At 43.8% G+C, this 19,755-nt stretch overlaps 1 protein-coding gene across 1 annotated transcript in view; it reads right to left on the reverse strand.

Annotated features, from left to right (window-relative positions):
- Positions 1–2,394: 2,394 nt before the first annotated feature.
- dpysl3 (dihydropyrimidinase like 3) overlaps positions 2,395–19,755 on the reverse strand; it is a 64,281-nt gene continuing 46,920 nt past the window's right edge. Inside the window, 4 exon segments of the mRNA XM_084320515.1 lie at positions 2,395–3,622; positions 14,802–14,976; positions 19,541–19,584; positions 19,587–19,719. Of these exon segments, the coding sequence (XP_084176641.1) occupies positions 3,528–3,622; positions 14,802–14,976; positions 19,541–19,584; positions 19,587–19,719 (447 nt within the window). The 3' untranslated portion in view covers positions 2,395–3,527.

A 19,755-nucleotide genomic window follows, 5' to 3' on the forward strand; every position in this document is an offset into this window, starting at 1 on the left:
CCAGAATGCAGGAAATTAAGTTTTTGTAACAAAATAATTGTGTGTGTGTGTGTGTGTGTGTGTGTGTGTGTGTGTGTGTGAGTGTGAGAGAGAATGACGGACAATTGCTTGCTGTGTGAGAGGGAGAGAGAGAGAGAGAGAATTAAGTACATTTGCTGAAATACAGTTGTTCTTAATTTTCTCACTTGCTATGTGAGAATGTTAGTTATTATGTTCTCAATGCCCCTTGCATTGTATGAGTTGTGTGGAAGCGATTGCTAGTTCTAGTGCTATCCCTTTGTACATTGTGGCTGTGTCTGACAAAAGTTAACAATAAATAATGGTATTAGGAATACATTTGCCTCCTGCGTGAACTGTGCATAGCTGAATAGACTGTATTTTAACGCTGGTCATATGGTGGTACTTGGAGAGCCAGCTACGTTCTCAGGTGGTACTTGGTGTAAAAAGTTTGAGAACCACTGATCTAATCCATAAACATATGGATCCTACCAATCGGAGTCATATTGACGTAACAGTTGGCTCAACCCTTCACACAACATAACTAATGTGTGATTCATACATGTTTGCTCTTTTCAGTGGACTGAAATATGCCTTATTAATAATTACTGTGGCACCTGCTGTGAGATCACCAGTTTAAATGTGTTCTACATGCGGATTTGGTTGTTTGGACCAATTATGGAATGAAACACCTATTAACATTTCTACTGATTAGCTAGCAGTAACATTGGTATTTTCTGTGTGCATAAATATAGCCTTTCATATTACAACCTGTATCAAACATCTTGATTTTCGATCTTGTGGCTTGTGATGGAAGATATCAGAGAACGCTTGGTGAGCTGCTCTAAAACATGCCAGAAGCTACTGGTAGCTCACAAGCTGCTGCCCGAGACCACCGCTCCAACCCAAGGAAACTATAAAAGAAGAAGGAAGGGTCACCCTGTCACTGTGTAGCGCGTGGACGCACATTGGTGCCAAGTGGAAACGTTCAGCTCAGCCGACATTGAGTTGGATGTGATCAGTCATCTCCGTCATTTTAACAGGTTATTTATTACCTTCGATGTCAAAAGATTCTGCAATTTGTTGCTTTGTTAACAAGCTAACCTCAGATAGCTGGTATATTTAGATTTTTAATACAGACTTCAATAGAACTGCCACCAAAGTCTGACACCAAGCAGAGCATAGAACGCTGGTGTTCTGATGTCATGACCCTTCCTTCTTTTATAGTTTCCTTGCTCCAACCTGGTCCCAACCCTGCTGTGAACAGTCTCTAAAAATGTCTTCCGCTGAAGGTTTCACGAGAAGAAAGAAAAAGGTACAGAGGAGAACTAAAGGAACCCTTCTGAGAACTTGTTTTAGTGTAACACACGCACACATGCCATACGTCAATAAAGACCACAGTAGAGTTCAGTTGCAACTCATGTTTATTCAGGAAACAAATCATACCTCCACGACACACCTTGTTTTTGCCCTGCCTTCTCTGGGTTTCTGATACAACAGTAAAAAAAGAACATAAAAACAAATAACAAAGATAGTCAAACGAACATAAATACAATAAACCACCACTCGTGTGACTGCCTCAGAATTCATCACCACCACCACCACCACCACCACCCAATAAAAACACCACCACCTCCTCCTAACCCAACTCCTTCACACACCGGTCGTTTGGGGGGGACAGCAACAAGATGAAAGCTCTCCCCTCCTCCTCGAGTCTAAAACACACCATGATCCTCTGCCTTGTTCCAGATCAGATTTACAGGATTGACGGAAAAGGACTCTGACGACCCCCCTCCCTCCCCTACACTCACAGCACCGTAGTGGTCAAACACAGGGGACGTCAGGTAAAACTGTGTACAAAGCCGAAGAGAGTGACGCTCTGTTTGAGGGCTGATGCTGAATCATCAGAAACGTATCGCGTTTTTAAACGGTGTGTGTTTTTTGCGATCGCAAAGGTAAGGATGGTCTTTGCACTTTGCACGTCTTCAAACGAGAGCCCGCGTCGTCGGCAACTAAAAATCTAACGCCAGAGGGGAAGTAGTGGTTACTTCAAGGCAGGGTTTTGTCACCTCATCATTACATTGCATTTCACAATTTTTTTTTTTACATCATTATCCTTGTTTTACAAAGTTCATCGTTTTATCGAGTCATTTTTCTTGACAGATGAGCTTGGTATAATTACGTCTGGTGAAAATTGTTCTCGACAGGTGAGTTTGGTATATTACGTCTGGTGAAAATTGTTCTTGACAGAAGAACTTGGTCTATTACTTTGTGTTGTGAAGTCGTAGTGAAAGATTTAGTTTATTTTCCTCTTTTGTCCCTCTCAAGATGATTTTGCTAAAAAAGTATGATACAGGCAATAAGCGGGAAGCAAATGGAAAGGACGGTTTCTCACAATGTATTGTTTTCTGGCTACAGCCATGACGGAGCGCGGGAAACAGAAACAGAAATTTTTTTTGTGTTTTTTTTTATATTTTTTTAGCGAAAGAGCATGAAAAACCATTTCTACCGACACGCTCTCCTCACATGTTAACAAACTCTGCTCGTCAGATGTGTTTGTTTTGTTTCATCTTTATTATTATTATACATAGGTACGCTACCATTAAGTCAAAGGGAACGTTGGGGGATGGGGAAGGTGTTCATCCGGTCTTTCAGAGTAGGAGCGAAAATGGATAACGGATCACGTCGCCCATAATATTATGCGGCCCATGCAGGTCCATTACAGTCTAAAATACCAGCGCTCCTGCACTGAGACGCGACAAACACCCGGTCCTTGGTCCAATAAACCCACACAAGCTGCAACAATATCATTCACAAAGCTACGTTACACATCTACCATATACACACTGCCACCTAGAGCTAACCAATGGTACTGCATGGCATTACATTGCTAAATGAGGGAACTAGAATGCTTCTTCTTGCTGACTACAGATGGAGAGAGAGAGAGAGTACGCTACTCAAATAAAAACAGGGAGTGATATGGAAAGCCAAACAGGATGGAAGAACCAGAGCATCGTTCTGAGAAAGGCAGTATTCGTTTTCCTTTTAGAGGAGACGTGAATGGATTTGCGGGGGGTTATGAAATCGTACGCATTAGTTGCTATAATTTCTTTTTATTACACCCAATACAAAAGCGCGGTTTTAACGGCGCGATGCGGCATATAAAGTTAGGACGTTTACATGTTTGTCATCTCTACTTCACGCCGTTTCCAGAGTGAAGTACAGACAGACGGCGTGTTGTTGTATTGTATTTCGGGGTATGACTTTAACCTTAGTGTTTTAGTGGCCTAGTGCAAGACTTATCCAGAGAAAATGAATACTGTTCTCATACGAGCAGGTAGCATTGTGACAGGTAAGGCATGGGGATTCAGTGTTTTGCTCTTAAAACGTTTAACTAATCATGTTCTTTATCATCATCATCATCAACTTCTCCTTCCTCCATCCATCCCTTCTTCCTTCCTCCTCCTCCTCCTCCTCCCAGTGGCTGTTGTCGTTTGCTAGATGGGATCCCCTCTTCTCCTCCTCATCGTTTAACTGAGGGATGTGATGTTGGAGCGACCACCGGGGGGCACTACAATACGGCGGCCAGCAGGCCTGATGGGGATGTCATCTGGGGTGGGGGGACCTGGAGAGGGAAGGGTGGGAGGGAGGAGGGAGGAGGGAGGAGAGAGAGAGAGAAAAGAGAGTTGCTGAAACTGTTTTGGTGCTGTGTAGCGAGAAACCATGGTGATGTTATGGTACAGTCCTGGCATCAGGCAACATGATGATCTGTTAAAGAGACTAATGAAATCATATTCCTGATTACGTTATGCCATATGAACACCTCACCTAAACTGCAGTAACCTAATCTGGCTGAAATATTTAATATAAATGATAGTTTTCTTGCACACATTAATCCGATGCAAATTCCATTTGTCCCCCTTTATTTCCATTCAGAAAGGGTTGGTAGATATAATCCAGTTGCAGACCGCATACACAAAATGGCCGGTGGTTTTTATGATACTGTAACCGAGTGGATTGTTAAGACGTTACTAAACAAATACAATTTAGGTTAGGGGTTCAGTAGATGACATGACCTTCTCTGGCCAGGAGAATGGGTCAAGCACCCCCCTCATTCTGTGGGATCGTCTTCTATCTGGGAGGAAAGGGGGCGGGGGAGGGACGTCCAGGTGAGGGGCGAGGACAGCAGGATACAGGGGGGAGGCAGGTGTTAACAAAAGGCCTTGAAAGGAACTTCCTCGAGGACTGAATCCCGTTGTGTGCGTCTCTCGGTCAGAGCAGACTGCATGGCGATGTTGTGAAACTGTGGCCTTGATTTCCTTTAAATGGTTGATATTAGCAAACAATGCAACATGAAGTCAACTGCAGTCTAAGCTGTTCCCTGACACACAAATCCACTGATCCATAGGCAACCAGGGATTATCCCTGGATTAAACAGATATTTCCTCTGCCTTAGGCTAGACAGATCTAGGGCTGTCCCTGACTAAGGATTTGTATAGTCGATTTGTAGTCGCCAAAATTAGCAGATAAAAAAAAAAAAAAAAAAATTATAATATATTTTTTAAATTTATTTTATCATTCCATTTGTGCTGTGGGGGGTCTTAAGGAGGGTCTTAAGGAGTCGACGAAAGGCTTCTTGTCCTCTGCAAAAGCATGCAATTGGTCCACTGATGGATACATATTGATATTTGTCTAGTCTAGTGTGTTCATTAGATGGGTGAAATCCTCTTTCAGTGCCTCTGTGCCTGTTTTCGTAGGCAGTTAGCCTCTGGTATGGGTGCCATTAGCGTTAGCCACGCTTCTAGGCCTCTTTTATTTTGGAAAGAATGATTAAAAAAATAAAAAAAAGTAAATTTTTCTTAAATTAAAATAAATATTTTGAATAATATTCTTTCTTTTTCTTTTTTTTGCATTCGACTAAGAGGTTGGCAGTCGACTACGGCTCCTTTCGATCGATTAGTCGACTATTCGACTAATAGGGGTCAGCCCTAGAAAGATCTGATGTTATTAATCAAGCCTTTTGTTCTGGCTTTACACAGTAAACGGTAAATGGACTGCATTTATATATAGAGCTTTTATCCAAAGTGCTTTACAACTTATGCCTCACATTCATCCATTCACACACCGACGGCAGAAGCAACCATGCAAGGTGACAATTTAGGGGGTTAGGGGGTTATGTGTCTTGATCAAGGACACTTCAACACGCTGTCGGGAGGAGCCAGCATTTAACTGGCAACATTCTGACGATCGCTCTACCTCTGTAGTGCTGTCGCCTCACATGCGTTTGCACCAAAAAAACATGACACACATACATGTGCCAGAAGAGTGAGAGCTTTGAGTTATTTGAACACTTCCACTGGCTGACCCAACCATATTACTATACATATTGCATATGGCAGAAACACCCAAACTAAGACCCATGGCCAAATCTCCACAACATTCTTTTGATCCCTCAAACAGATTCTGGAGAATGTGTTTCTAAGTGGTTTCGGCGTGATTCTTGAATTAGATTTGAGAGGTGACTTTCAGCTAACTTGATTATTATAAGGAAACCTGTTTAAAACATGTCTAATTATCCCTGGATTAAATTACCCCAGCTAGAGCACTGAGGTCAGAAAATAAATGACTCTTAGATGTCCCGAGGTCTAGGCTAAAGACTAAAGGTGATCGAGCTTTTGTGGTGGCTGCCCCTAAAATATGGAACAGTCTTCCACTGGAAATGAGGTCTGCCAAGACCCTACAGTGTTTTAAAACACAGCTGAAGACTCACCTGTTTTTATTGGCGTTCTGAGGCTTGGTAAGCCACACATCCCTGGTCGTGTGGTGATTGTTTATTTTGTTTTAAGTAGAAAAAAGCAGGAAGCCGGACCAGCACTCTCAGGTTTCGACAATTTTAATCGCAGCCGGATACAACAGACATGTTTCAGAACAGGTGTTCCTTGAAGAAGGAACACCTGTTCTGAAACATGTCTGTTGTATCCGGCTGCGTTAAAATAGTCGAAACCTGAGAGTGCTGGTCCGGCTTCCTGCTTTTTTCTACTTATATCTTCGGGATTGCAGTCAATTATTGTGAGCGTGGTCTAACTTGACTTATTTTGTTTAAAAAAATGTATTATTGTAGTTTTTATGACTGTGTGTGTATACTGTATTTTGTATTTTCGTTTAGTATCCCAATTTCGTATCATCCAATTCAACCCTCCCCTGTCACGAACGCTGTTTCTTGCCTCCCACAAGCCAGCTGCAATGTGGACTAAGTCATACATAGCACAAGTCCCCTCCGGTACTTGAGGTAACAGCAGTTGCATCTTTTCACCTGCGCAGCTCGATCTCTCAGTGGCGAGGAGTAACGCGTGGGAGGCTCACGCTGCCCCCGACACTTCCCGATTCTACTGCGCAGGCGCACCAACCGACCTGTAGGAGTCGCTGTCCACAACGCCCGATCCCCACCCATCAGTTTCCCACCCCCTAATACGGCCAATGTGTATTAGTACGGACGACCAGCTAAACTGAAAGCAAATGTGGAGCGCTGGGCTCGAACAGGCGAGCCCAGCGTCTCCAGATTTCGTGGCGAGCGCCTTGCCCACTACGCCACATAGCCGCCCCACCGAATGTCATTTTTTAACATTCGAAGCTTCGATTGAAGTATTCGAACGAAGCTTCGAATGTCTATAAAAAAATCTTTTACTTAAAAAAATATATATATAAAAATATATATATATATTTTTTTAAACTAAATCCTCAATTTGAATAAAGTGATTAATCTGATTAAATTAGTCTTTTTCTTTTATTAAATCAACTTTCTTTAATGAATATAACTCATCAGTTTCATCAACATAAATAATCCAATAAGGGCACGGTTGGTATGAAAGTGATGGTGACGATTTATAGTATAATATTATAATATTAGTGTAGCCTAATCTTTAACTGCAACTGTTTAAAAAAAAAAAAGATTAAAAAAATATTTCTTTTTTATTAAAAATAAAAAAATTCAAATGTCAACATTATGATCGAAGCTTTGAAGCATTCGGTACAACCCTACCTTGACCTAATCACATTATGTGGCCTGTGGCCCTCGACCCACTCATGTTATTTCAGTGCACCCAGGGCTCCAACCAGCAGCTGCTATAGTAGCGAGCGAGTGCTTTCACCTCTACACTACCCATACACATCCATGTTATGGTTAGGACTGAGGCGGCACGGTGGTGTAGCGCTTAACACTGTCGCCTCACAGCTAGAAAGTCCAGGGTTCGATTCCCGCTTGGGGACTAGATTATCGTGTTGCCAGGCCCCACGCCGCAGCCCTTATCTGCTCCCAGCTGCCCAGGACGACGGGATGGGTCAAGCACAAAGACACAATTTCATCGGCGACCCCAAAAATAAATTGCATGTGTGTGTTAAGTTTATCACTGCATGATAAATAAAGTCTTCAAAAAGTCCAGTTTATTTATTATTATTATTATTATTATTATTATTATTATTATTATTATTATTATTATTATTATTATTATTATTATTATTATTATTATTATTATTATTATTATTATCATTATCATTATTATAATTTTTTTTAAACTTTGGCCATTTCCCTGGCTCTTTTATACATTTATCGCATTTATAAAAAGGGTTAGAAAGGGTAGAAAGGGTTCAGATGGGGGGGAAGACACTCTGGGAAAGGCACGGCTGCAGTCCGGGATTCGAACTCGCTCAGCCCCAGATCCGTGACGAGCACGGTTGTCCACGGCGCTGAAATAGCACTCGCGGTACGTGGTGAGCTACTGGAGCTCCCCTATCATTATCATTATTATTATTATTATTATTATTATTATTATTATTATTATTATTATTATTATTATTATTATTATTATTATTATTATTATTATTATTATTATTATTATTATTTAAGGTTCGCTTTAACAGTTATGGTTAAGGTTCGTTTTTAAGATTCACTTAATGGTTATGGTTAGGTTATGGTAACAGTGTGGTTAAAGGTTAGAGTTGTGGTTTTGGTGAGGCTGTGGGAAAAGTGTGTCTCGGTAGTGTCAAAAGCACTCGTCTACCGATGTAGTGTCCCGGGTTCGATCCCCGGCAGGTTAACTTATACAGTTAACCGCAGAGTCTATGGATAGCGGCGAGGGCCATGTACACGGTCTAGGGCTGACCCCTATTAGTCGAATAGTCTACTAATCGATCGAAAGGAGCCGTAGTCGACTGCCAACCTCTTAGTCGAATACAAAAAAATTATTATAATAATATTATAATATATATATACATATTTTTGTATCATTCTTTCCAAAAGAAAAGAGGCCTAGAAGCGTGGCTAACGCTAATGGCACGCATACCAGAGGCAAACTGCCTAAGAAAACAGGCACAGAGGCACTGAAAGAGGATTTCACCCATCTAATGAACACACTAGACTAGACAAATATCAAGATGTATCCATCAGTGGACCAATTGCATGCTTTTGCAGAGGACAAGAAGCCTTCCGTTAACTCTTTCAGACATTAAGCACCCCCCACAGCCCAAATGGAATAAAAAATAAATAAAAAATGTATTTAATAAAAAAAAAAAGAAAAAAAAATTAAATTCTTTCATAGTCGACAAATAGTCGACTATCGGCAAATTTCGGCCAATCATAGTCGACTATCCAAATCCTTAGTCGGGGACAGCCCTAACACAGTCCATGACAGACACACGCCTGCCTGAGGGTGTCTGAGCATAAAGAGCACCCGCTGAGGTGGTGGGCCCGGCGTGAGAGAGTGATGCTGAGCCGTGATGCAGGGTTGGCCTGTGATCTAAGCCAAGCATAGTGCTTCACATCTCAGTCCAAACAGTGAATCAATTGTGCAGGTGATGTCTATGGGAAAAGCACATAGGAGGAGACTGAGTCATTCTAACACACACACACACACACACACACACACACACACACACACACACACACGCACAGTGCGCAAACACACACACACACACGCGCGCGCGCACAGTGCGCAAACACACACACACACACACACACGCACGCACAGTGCGCAAACACACACACACACACACACACACACACACTCTCTCACACACATTCTCTCACACACACTCTCTCACACACACATACACTACACTCTCTGTCACATGCATACACACACACAGTGAAAAAATGGGAAAAGCTGCAGAACTGTACCCCCCCCTCCACACACACACACACACACACACACACACACACACACACACACACACACACACACACACACACACACACACACACACACACACACACACACACACACACACACACACACACACACACACACACACACACACACACACACTAGCTCCATGTAGTGCACTGGAGACATACTTTCCAGTGAAGGTCACCCTCCCTCTTCATCAGTGATGTATCACACATCAGCTATGCCTGTAAAGGCAGGTTGTTCAGCATGACCTGTAGAACACTATTTTAAACCCTTTCTGCCTGGAGACCCAGACCAACCGCCAGGGCTTGTTGGTGTTGTTGTTGTTGTCGTTGGTGTTATGGCATTAACCCTTTCACTGTCACACTACAGAAGGTTAACCCTTTACTATCACACTACCAACGGTTAACCATCGGTAGTGTGATAGTAAAGGGTTAACCTTCTGTAGTGTGGCAGTGAAAGGGTTAACCTGCTGTTGTGTGGCAGTGAAAGGGTTAACCTTCTGTGTATTGTCGCAGTGAAAGGGTTAACCGTTTGGTAGTGCAGCAGTGAAAGGGTTAAGGCATTTAGTAAATTATCTCATCCATAATGACAGTGATACACTAAGCAACTATGTGGGCCGCGTTGCTGTGAGATGCTGGACAAGCATACAGTCTCAACATGTTTGTACTGATTGTACTTCAACCTCTTGTTGCCCAGATATTGTGCATTATATTGTATTATTGTTCCCTCACTTCATTTCCTGTTGGCATCACGTTGCCCTGTCACATTGCCCTGTCATGTTGCCCTGTCACATTGCCCTGTCACGTTGCCCTGTCACATTGCCCTGTCACGTTGCCCTGTCACGATGCCCTGTCACATTGCCCTGTCACGTTGCCCTGTCATGTTGCCCTGTCACGTTGTCTTGTCACATTTCCCTGTCACGTTGCCCTGTCACATTGCCCTGTCATGTTGCCCTGTCACATTGCCCTGTCACGTTGCCCTGTCACATTGCCCTGTCACGTTGCCCTGTCACGATGCCCTGTCACATTGCCCTGTCACGTTGCCCTGTCATGTTGCCCTGTCACGTTGTCTTGTCACATTTCCCTGTCACGTTGCCCTGTCACATTGCCCTGTCATGTTGCCCTGTCACATTGCCCTGTCATGTTGCCCTGTTACATTGCCCTGTCATGTTGCCCTGTCATGTTGCCCTGTCACATTGCCCTGTCACATTGCCATGTCATGTTGCCCTGTCACATTGCCCTGTCATGTTGCCCTGTCACATTGCCCTGTCATGTTGCCCTGTCACATTGCCCTGTCATGTTGCCCTGTTACATTGCCCTGTCACGTTGCCCTGTCACATTGCCATGTCATGTTGCCCTGTCACATTGCCATGTCATGTTGCCCTGTCACATTGCCCTGTCAAATCAAATAAAATAAAATAAAATGTATTTGTAAGGCCCGACAACACACGTTAATGTCCCCATGGGCCGGACACGTCTTCTTTAAACAAGTCAAGAAGAAACATAACAATAAGTCAAGAACACCATAAGGTCCAACAAATTTTAAATAATGTTGCCCTGTCACGTTGCCATGTCATGTTGCCCTGTCACATTGTCCTGTCATGTTGCCCTGTCACATTGCCCTGTCATGTTGCCCTGTCACATTGCCCTGTCATGTTGCCCTGTCACATTGCCCTGTCACGATGCCCTGTCACATTGCCCTGTCACATTGCCCTGTCATGTTGCCCTGTCACATTGCCCTGTCACGATGCCCTGTCACATTGCCCTGTCATGTTGCCCTGTCACATTGCCCTGTCACGTTGCCCTGTCACATTGCCATGTCATGTTGCCCTGTCACATTGCCATGTCATGTTGCCCTGTCACATTGCCCTGTCACGATACCCTGTCACATTGCCCTGTCATGTTGCCCTGTCACATTGCCATGTCATGTTGCCCTGTCACATTGCCCTGTCATGTTGCCCTGTCACATTGCCATGTCATGTTGCCCTGTCACATTGCCCTGTCACGATACCATGTCACATTGCCCTGTCATGTTGCCCTGTCACATTGCCATGTCATGTTGCCCTGTCACATTTCCCTGTCATGTTGCCCTGTCACATTGCCATGTCATGTTGCCCTGTCACATTGCCCTGTCATGTTGCCCTGTCACATTGCCCTGTCACATTGCCCTGTTACATTGCCCTGTCACATTGCCATGTCATGTTGCCCTGTCACATTGCCCTGTCATGTTGCCCTGTCACATTGCCCTGTCACATTGCTGTCATGTTGCCCTGTCACATTGCCGTCATGTTGCCCTGTCACATTGCCCTGTCATGTTGCCCTGTCCCATTGCCCTGTCACATTGCCCTGTCACATTGCCCTGTCACGTTGCCATGTCATGTTGCCCTGTCATGTTGCCCTGGCACGTTGCCCTGTCATGTTGTCCAGAAAGTTTCCCAGTGTATTGCCACCCTACATTTATATTTTAGGCATTTGGCAAACCTTATTATCCATTATATTTACAATACATCCTAGACATTTAGAGTGACTCATAAATACAACAGTAGAACAAGCTCAAATGCATAGTATAGAACAGTGGTTCTCAAAGTGGGATCCGGGGACCCCCAGGGGTCCTTTAGAGGGTCCCAGGGGGTCCCCAGCAACATGAGTAATAGATTAATTTCACTAATATTTTATTCACTACTAGAGGTTTAGCCCAATGAGAGTAAGAATGACTTCTGATCACAGGTCTCACTCTCTCCACTGTTCTCACCTACATACATCTACATCACATCTAAAAACAATGATCTTCTCAGATAGGTGTCCCTGAGACAAACCAAATGGGGGTCCCCGGCCTATTATGTGTCAATTTCTCATATTCTTATTATTCAGATCACATTTTATTGCCTATATTTATGTCTTTCTACTATTACCCTGCCCATACCTGTAGCCCCCCCCCCATGCTGCTATGACCCCCACATTTCCCCAAGAGGAACAATAAAGGAATATCTTATCTTATCATAGTGACAGTAGAATGAGGAGCAGAAAGGCAGTGCTTCCTCAGAAGGCTGTCAAGTGTAACCGACACATCCAGAGTGATTTATGTATTATATATGACTGGACGATGAAACGTTGGCCTGGCTTGCCTCAACGGAGCTGCAGGTCTAAAGACACACGCCAGAAGAGAAGAAAAGGGTGGGGGTGATGTGGTGCCAGGGCTTGGTGCGGGTGAGAACCCTAGCAGCTGAATTCTGGACATATTGCAGCCTGTTCAGGGCATTTTGTTCCTCTCGACGTCAGTGTAAATGAGTGCCTGCTCTCAGTGATCTTTCCAGACTAAATGAGGGTTGAATGAATTTCCAATACAGAGGCTGTTCTGATGGGTAAGGTTACATGTGGACACACTTAGTTAGTCACTTAGGTTTTATTTGGAGTCAGAATGACTCATGTACTACAACCATGGCCGTTCTATTCTGTTTGATTATTAAACAGTGGAAACTCGCTGCTTGCTCATATAGGTATGCGGTTGCACTCTGCGTTGTGTTTCACTGTTTAGTAACGAGAGAAACAGGGATTTTCACTCGCTGTTCTTAATCTAATGAATCTTATGTAATCCGTGGTTTACACACAGACTCAATCAGGACTGTCACTCAGAGGGGTTCTGTGGCGGAACAGATGTCTAATGTCTAAATACAATTATAACCTCTGCCATTAGACAGAGCTTGGGTAAATAAACCATGACTAGGAATACCAGATGTGTGGATGAGAACAGAAAAATATCTCAGTTCACGGCGTCTTGGTGAATGTAGTTGAAGATGACCCTGTTATTTGGATGTGGTACTGTAGCTGTATGTAATAACATTGTCCTCACTGGGCTTATTGCTTTGGACGTGAAATATGGAATAGGTTTTGCAAAGAAAAACATGTCAAGTATGTACAGACAAATAATATAAAGAGATCATGGAGTGTATATGACCAAAACATTGGAGAACTGGAATGAGAACTTCTTATTTGCCAAGCACATTTTAATAAATTGTTTACATCTACCAGGAATCTATCCTGTCCTGCATTGAACCCATCCTAATTGTTTAGGAGCAGTGAGCGTCCATTGTCCAGCACAAGGGGACCAACTCCGGTTCTAATGCCACTGCCTTGCTCAAGGGAAATGGCAGGAATTATGTACCTACTGTAGCATGCATGTATTTTATGATGTGGGAAGAGAGTGACCTCATTTGTGTGTATGTTGACTTAGACACACACAGCGTACTCCTAGTATGGATTCCACATCAGAATATGAGTGAACGTACAACCTGACAGCATTGTGTATTCTGGGTCTTCAATAGCCTTCACGTTGAACCATGTTAAAATTGTTCATTAATAAAACCAAAATTACCATATTCACTGTTGCCAATGATCAGAAAATAAAACCAGCAGAAAATAAAGCCATCCAAATAAATATAAATATAAGTGTAAGTCAAAAGGTACCATGGGCCTATTGACTGAACTGTAGGCGAATGTCTTTGTCATATGCGTACCACATACTGTACACATAATGCCATCAAAGTGTGTAATATGATTATCAGTGAATATCATATTTCTCCATAGGACTGACTTGTGGCAACATGGGCTTAATACCAAACTACGGTCTTGATAATGCATTACGTCTGGGGAGCGCTCGCTCTCAACATGTTCCCACCAACACGGCATAAAGGGAGATCTGCTGACCTTGTCGTTGTCCAAGGCCACAGTCATTTCTCAGCACAACCCATGCTGTGCTCCATCCTGGATAATGTAAAGTTAATGGCCGCCACTGTAAAGAACTATAAAATGTACTCGAAAAGCGAATTGCAGGGTGCACTATGACGTAGGTTTCAGAGCTTAATTCTGGGCTCATACAGACTAAAGAGAGTGGCCTTGTTACTTTTGCATTGTGCCGCTAACTAGCTGGAGCTGCAGGTATCCAGTATGAAGGGCAGTAGGGATCATGCTGAGAAAGGACTCTAGGGCTGTCCCCGACTAAGGATTTGTATAGTCGATTTGTAGTCACCAAAATTAGCCGATAGTCGACTATGAAATTATGAACTATGAAACTATGGACTAAAAAATTAGTTTATCATTCCATTTGGGCTGTGGGGGGTGCTTAATGTCTGAAGGAGTCGACGGAAGGCTTCTTGTCCTCTGCAAAAGCATGCAATTGGTCCACTGATGGATACATCTTGATATTTGTCTAGTCTAGTGTGTTCATTAGACGGGTGAAATCCTCTTTCAGTGCCTCTGTGCCTGTTTTCTTAGGCAGTTAGACTCTGGTATGCGTGCCATTAGCGTTAGCCACGCGTCTAGGCCTCTTTTCTTTTGGAAAGAATGCTACAAAAAATAATATGTAAAAAAAAAATTTATACTTTTTTTTGTTTTGTATTCGACTAAGAGGTTGGCAGTCGACTACGGCTCTTTCCATCGATTAGTCGACTATTCGACTAATAGGGTTCAGCCCTAAGTAGGACATGGTGCAGGAGGTCCACATTTCTGACCCTTACCGTTAATTGACCTGCACACGTAGGTAGGTACAGCACACGTATACATGGATGAATGAATGGAAACGCTAATGAAAAGAGAGGTTTGTTATAAAGGTAGCTGTGCTCACCGCGCTGTGCAGCGCTGCCGGCTAGGCTGAACGCAGAGTGATGCAGGTTCCTGACGGGCTGTTTGGTCGGGGAGGTGCGGGCGGAGGCTGAAGGAGTGCCACCGCGGGACATGGGGGAGAATTCAGACACCGGACCGTCGTACATGCCGCGAGGTACTGCCCTCAGGACAGCCAGCTGCAGGAGGAGAGAGAGAGAGAGAGAGAGAGAGAGAGAGAGAGAGAGAGAGAGAGAGAGAGAGAGAGAGAGAGAGAGCAATCGTTACTTAGTTCAGGTCAAGCCATCTATCATGTTGTGTGCCTCGATGGGTCACCAATTATTCATCCATTGTCCATGCTTTCATTTGGCAAAGAGAGAGGAAACTTACTGTAACTCTAGTTGTGTCTGTGATACTATCTTATGTAATTTCTATCAATCAATCATTCATTGAAAGTCTTCTAGCATTCTCATGTATTTGCTAGTTTAATGGGTTGTCCGTGAAGAAAGAAGAAGAAGAATGAAGAGAGTAAGCATAACCCACCGTGTCAACAGCTGGTTAGCATTACTTTCATATGGTTGTTTGTGAAACAGTTGTGCCTAAATTAAATATGCATATTTCACCACAGAGTTCTCCTCTGTGGATCCAGCACTAGATTCACACACGCAGGTATGCACACACACACTCGCACACACACACACACACACGCACCACACACACACACACACACACACACACACACACACACACACACACACACACACACACACACCTAGCTGCTGAATTGAAAGACTATGTTCTCACAAGACATCCCTCTCTCCCATCCGTCTGTCTGTCTGTCTGTCTGTCTGTCTGTCTGTCTGTCTGTCTGTCTGTCTGTCTGTCTGTCTGTCTGTCTGTCTGTCCGCTAGTTGTGTGACTCAGAGGAATGTTTGGACGGGGAGTTGAAAGTTAGAGAAACCATCTGTGTAGAAAAGCTGTCTGGTACCAAGATACATATTACACTGTTACTATGGTGTGCAGTGCACACACACAACAACTCCATTGTATCATCATTCAAAGTGCTATGAATTGAGGTTCAATAAAAACAGCTGGACCCATATCTATCAAGGCTCTCAAAGGAAGATATGACTGTTAATCCAGGATCTGTTTTCAATTCAGGCCTTTCTCAATGAAATGCTAAACAAATAAGAAGTGATACATCTTGAGTACCTTTCTTTGCAAATACAATTTCCGAGGCTTGATATAATTTGGTAAATAACCAACTGAAAGCATTTCCCTCCAGTTTTAGAGCAGGATATAGCACTATTTCAGCCAGTACATTAGTTGTAAATTATATAGTAGGTGCTGCACTATTTGTCGACTTCAATGTGTGAAAACGTGCCCAGTTCTTGCCCTTTATAAATTGTGTTCTGCAGGGATCAATCTTGGGTCCTGTCTTATTTACCATTGTCTCATCCTTAAGTGACTGTAAAGTTAATGTATATGCAGATGACACTATGTATTGTATCTTGTCAGTAAACTGCAATAAGGAACAGAACCATCTTCCCAATGGTTAGCAGAAAGAGGGTCATTGGGTTTAATCGAGATGTGATTTATAGACATGCTACATCATTACACCCTCAGATGTACTACTGGTCATAGTTATAATACTAATCATTTCATCCTGTATGGTTATGTATTTATTATTGGTATTAGTATTATCTTTTTTTAGCTGTGACCTGCAGCTCTATAGGTCATTCTGTCGGTTGGTTGGTCCACAAATATTTCCACACCCTCTAGAGGCCACAGGTTTCACCCTAGGAGGCTGAAATGTGGCATGGAGGTCAAGAGTGTGTGTGTGTTCATGACGATTTACTCAAAGGGGGCGTGACAATGCAATGGGAGTGGTCTATCGCAAAAAGCTTGCAGCTATTGCAAATGCACGCTTGTTTCTTCTTGTGTTTTGGCTGTTATTTTAACTTTGTCTTTATATCATCACGACATCATTGTAAATAATAATAACCTCAATGATCCTTCGAGACTTTAGGTTTGAATTAATTAATTAATTAGTTGTTAAAGGGCAATACCAGAGTTTTTTTTATATTTGGGTTCAAAGTCATTCTTGCCTTAATGCAAAAATAAAGTCCTACTTTTCTTTAACCATTACTGGAAAAAGAAAAGTGGTAGTTATTTTCTGCCAATTCACCACTGCTTCCATCGTATCTGAAAATGTGTCTTAAACATGAACACAAGAAAGTCACCACGTTGACTAAAATGTCATGCAAATCTTACAAGTCAATGACGTAAAACCTTTTACATTAATAAGGCACAACAGAGCAACCTCAGATGTTAACACGGTGCTTTAATCCAACGCGTCGACTTTCCCGAGCTCACGTGGTGTGTAAGACACATCTTCAGAGACACACCGGAAGCCTATGGCAGTGGCGAAATTGGCAAATTAACTTTAAACCAACAGTGTAATGCAAGGAGTAAAAACAAAAAGACAAAATATAAATAAACATTTCCCAACAGTGTTCCGTCTCAGGATGATCTAATGTTACCGCAGTACATTTCAGTTGGCCACGGTGCAACGCTCAACACTCTCACGCACCGAATGAGAAGCAGATTTCTGGCCCATTCGCCCCTTATTTTCACACACTGAATACAAACCACTTACAGCAAGCCTTTTAATGTGGTGGGTTCCTGCCGGCTACACACACACACACACACACACACACACACACACACACACACACACACACACACACACACACATTATACAATCGCAGCCCCGTGGTGTCCCTGAGAAAACCATGACACACCAGGCCATGACCCTCGCTGACCTTCTGACACGACAGTATGAAGCAGGCTGCAGCCAACGCCCGCTAGTTGAACCTGCAAGTCTGATGTCAGACTTACTGTACAGTATCTCCCCCGCAATCCCCCCCCCCCCCCCCCCTCTCTCTCTCTCTCTCTCTCTCTCTCTCTCTCTCTCTCGCTCTCTTTCTCTCTACCTCTCTTTGTTCCTTTATCCTCTCTCTCTCTCTCCCTTCACCTCACCATCTCTCTTTCTTGCTCTACCAGTCTTTTCTGTCTCTCCCTCTCCCTCCATCCCTTGCTCTCTCTCTATCTCTCCCTCTCTCTTTCTCTCTATTCTCTCCCTCTCTCATCCTTTCTCACTCAACATCCCCCTCTCTTGTTATCCCCCTCTCTCTATCTCTCCCTCTCTCTCTCATTCTTTCTCACTCATTCAACATCCCTCTCTTGTTCTCCCCCTCTCTCTCCCTCTCTCTCTCATTCTTTCTCACTCAACTCCCCCTCTCTCTATCTCTCCCTCTCTCTCTCATTCTTTCTCACTCATTCAACATCCCTCTCTTGTTCTCCCCCTCTCCTCTCCCTCTCTCTTTCTCACTCAACCTCCCCCTCTCTCTTGCTCTAGCTCTCTCTCTCTTTGTTTCTGTCCCCTCTCTCATCCACTCTTACCTGCTGACTCTGCACTTCTGCTCTTATCTGTTTCATCCACTTCCCCATCCAATCCCTGCCAAGCCAAATAATGTTACGGTCCCCTATCCTATCTGTCCTCTCTTCCTCTCCCTCCCTCCATCTCTCTCTCTCTCTCTCTCTCTCTCTCTTCTCTCTCTCTCTCTCTCTCTCTCTCTCTCTCTCTCTCTCTCTCTCTCTCTCTCTATCTCTCTCTCTCTCTCTCTCCCTCTCTCTCTCTCTTTATCTCTCCCTCCCTCTCTTTTCTCTCTATCTTCCTTTACCTCCCTCCCTCTCTCTCTCTTTCTCTTCTCTCTCCCTCTTTTCTCTTTCTCTCTTTTCTCTCACTCTTTTCTCTCTCTCTCTCCCTCTATTGTCCTGAGTATCTTTTCCTCTCCCACCCTCCTCTTTCTCCCTCCACCCCCCTCGCTCCCTCTCCTACACTGCCCCCCTTGCTCCTCCTTCTCCCCCCCCCCCCCCTACAAGACAGATGAGCTCACCCGCAGTGCTGCTTAAAAAGACACCATTACTGCAGCAGTCTCTGGCTCTTCTCATCCGTCCTCACACACACACACACACGCACACACGCACACGCGCGCACACACACACTCCCTCCCTCCTGCCGCTATTTATACCGCTCTCTCCCTGTTCCCAATGTGGTGGACAGCACTGCTATTATACCTCCTCAACACACACACACACCAAACATGTAAATACTAGGTGCTGGACAGAAGGGAAGAAATAAATATAGTATGCATACTAGGCTGTGGTCCTATTCTGCATTTATTGGGTTATTGTAAAAAAAAAAAAAAAAATCGTTTTTTGAAGAGACATGCAGAACGTGTTTGACAGATAACCAGAGGGCCAGACTAGTGAATCCCCTATTCAGTGTGGCTTGCTGTTACGGCTGGCATCGCCTCTGTTGCTGCCAGAACACAACAGATGGGGTCTTATTTACAGTAGAACCATTGGGGAGATTGATACATGCAACTAAACAACTCTGTTGAAGCGTTCGATACACAAGTATGTTGACTGGAACGAGTATGGAGCCCGGGATGTTTGGTGTTTATACTGTATATATAAGAAGAAATGGTTTGTTTGTATAATGTCTAGTCTACACATCTCAGAGAACCCCCCTGAAAGCTTCTTCATACTTTTACAAATGTAATTGCAATGCATTTCACGAGCAGCTCACGTTTTTCTGAATGTATGTGCTGTACATTTACATTTACAGTGACGATTAAATAATCTACATTTGAATCTGAATCTGAACAACACTAATAAACGTGCGGTGCATCTCACCTGCTTCCTGGCCTTGACCCGCTTGTAGGCGTAGTCAGGAAGGCGGTGCAGGGGATGAAGCGTCCGGAGGCGTTGGTGGCGTGGAGGGTCCCGTCCTCCAGGACGATCTTGCCCTGGCAGATCACCACCAGAGGGGCTCCGCGCAGCTCCATGCCCTCGAACACGTTGTACTCGGCAGCCTGAAGAGCAGACACACATACGGTACAGTGACAGTT

Source organism: Notolepis coatsorum (genome assembly GCF_963971535.1).
Source record: "Notolepis coatsorum genome assembly, chromosome: 8".
Taxonomy (NCBI): Eukaryota; Metazoa; Chordata; class Actinopteri; order Aulopiformes; family Paralepididae; genus Notolepis; species Notolepis coatsorum.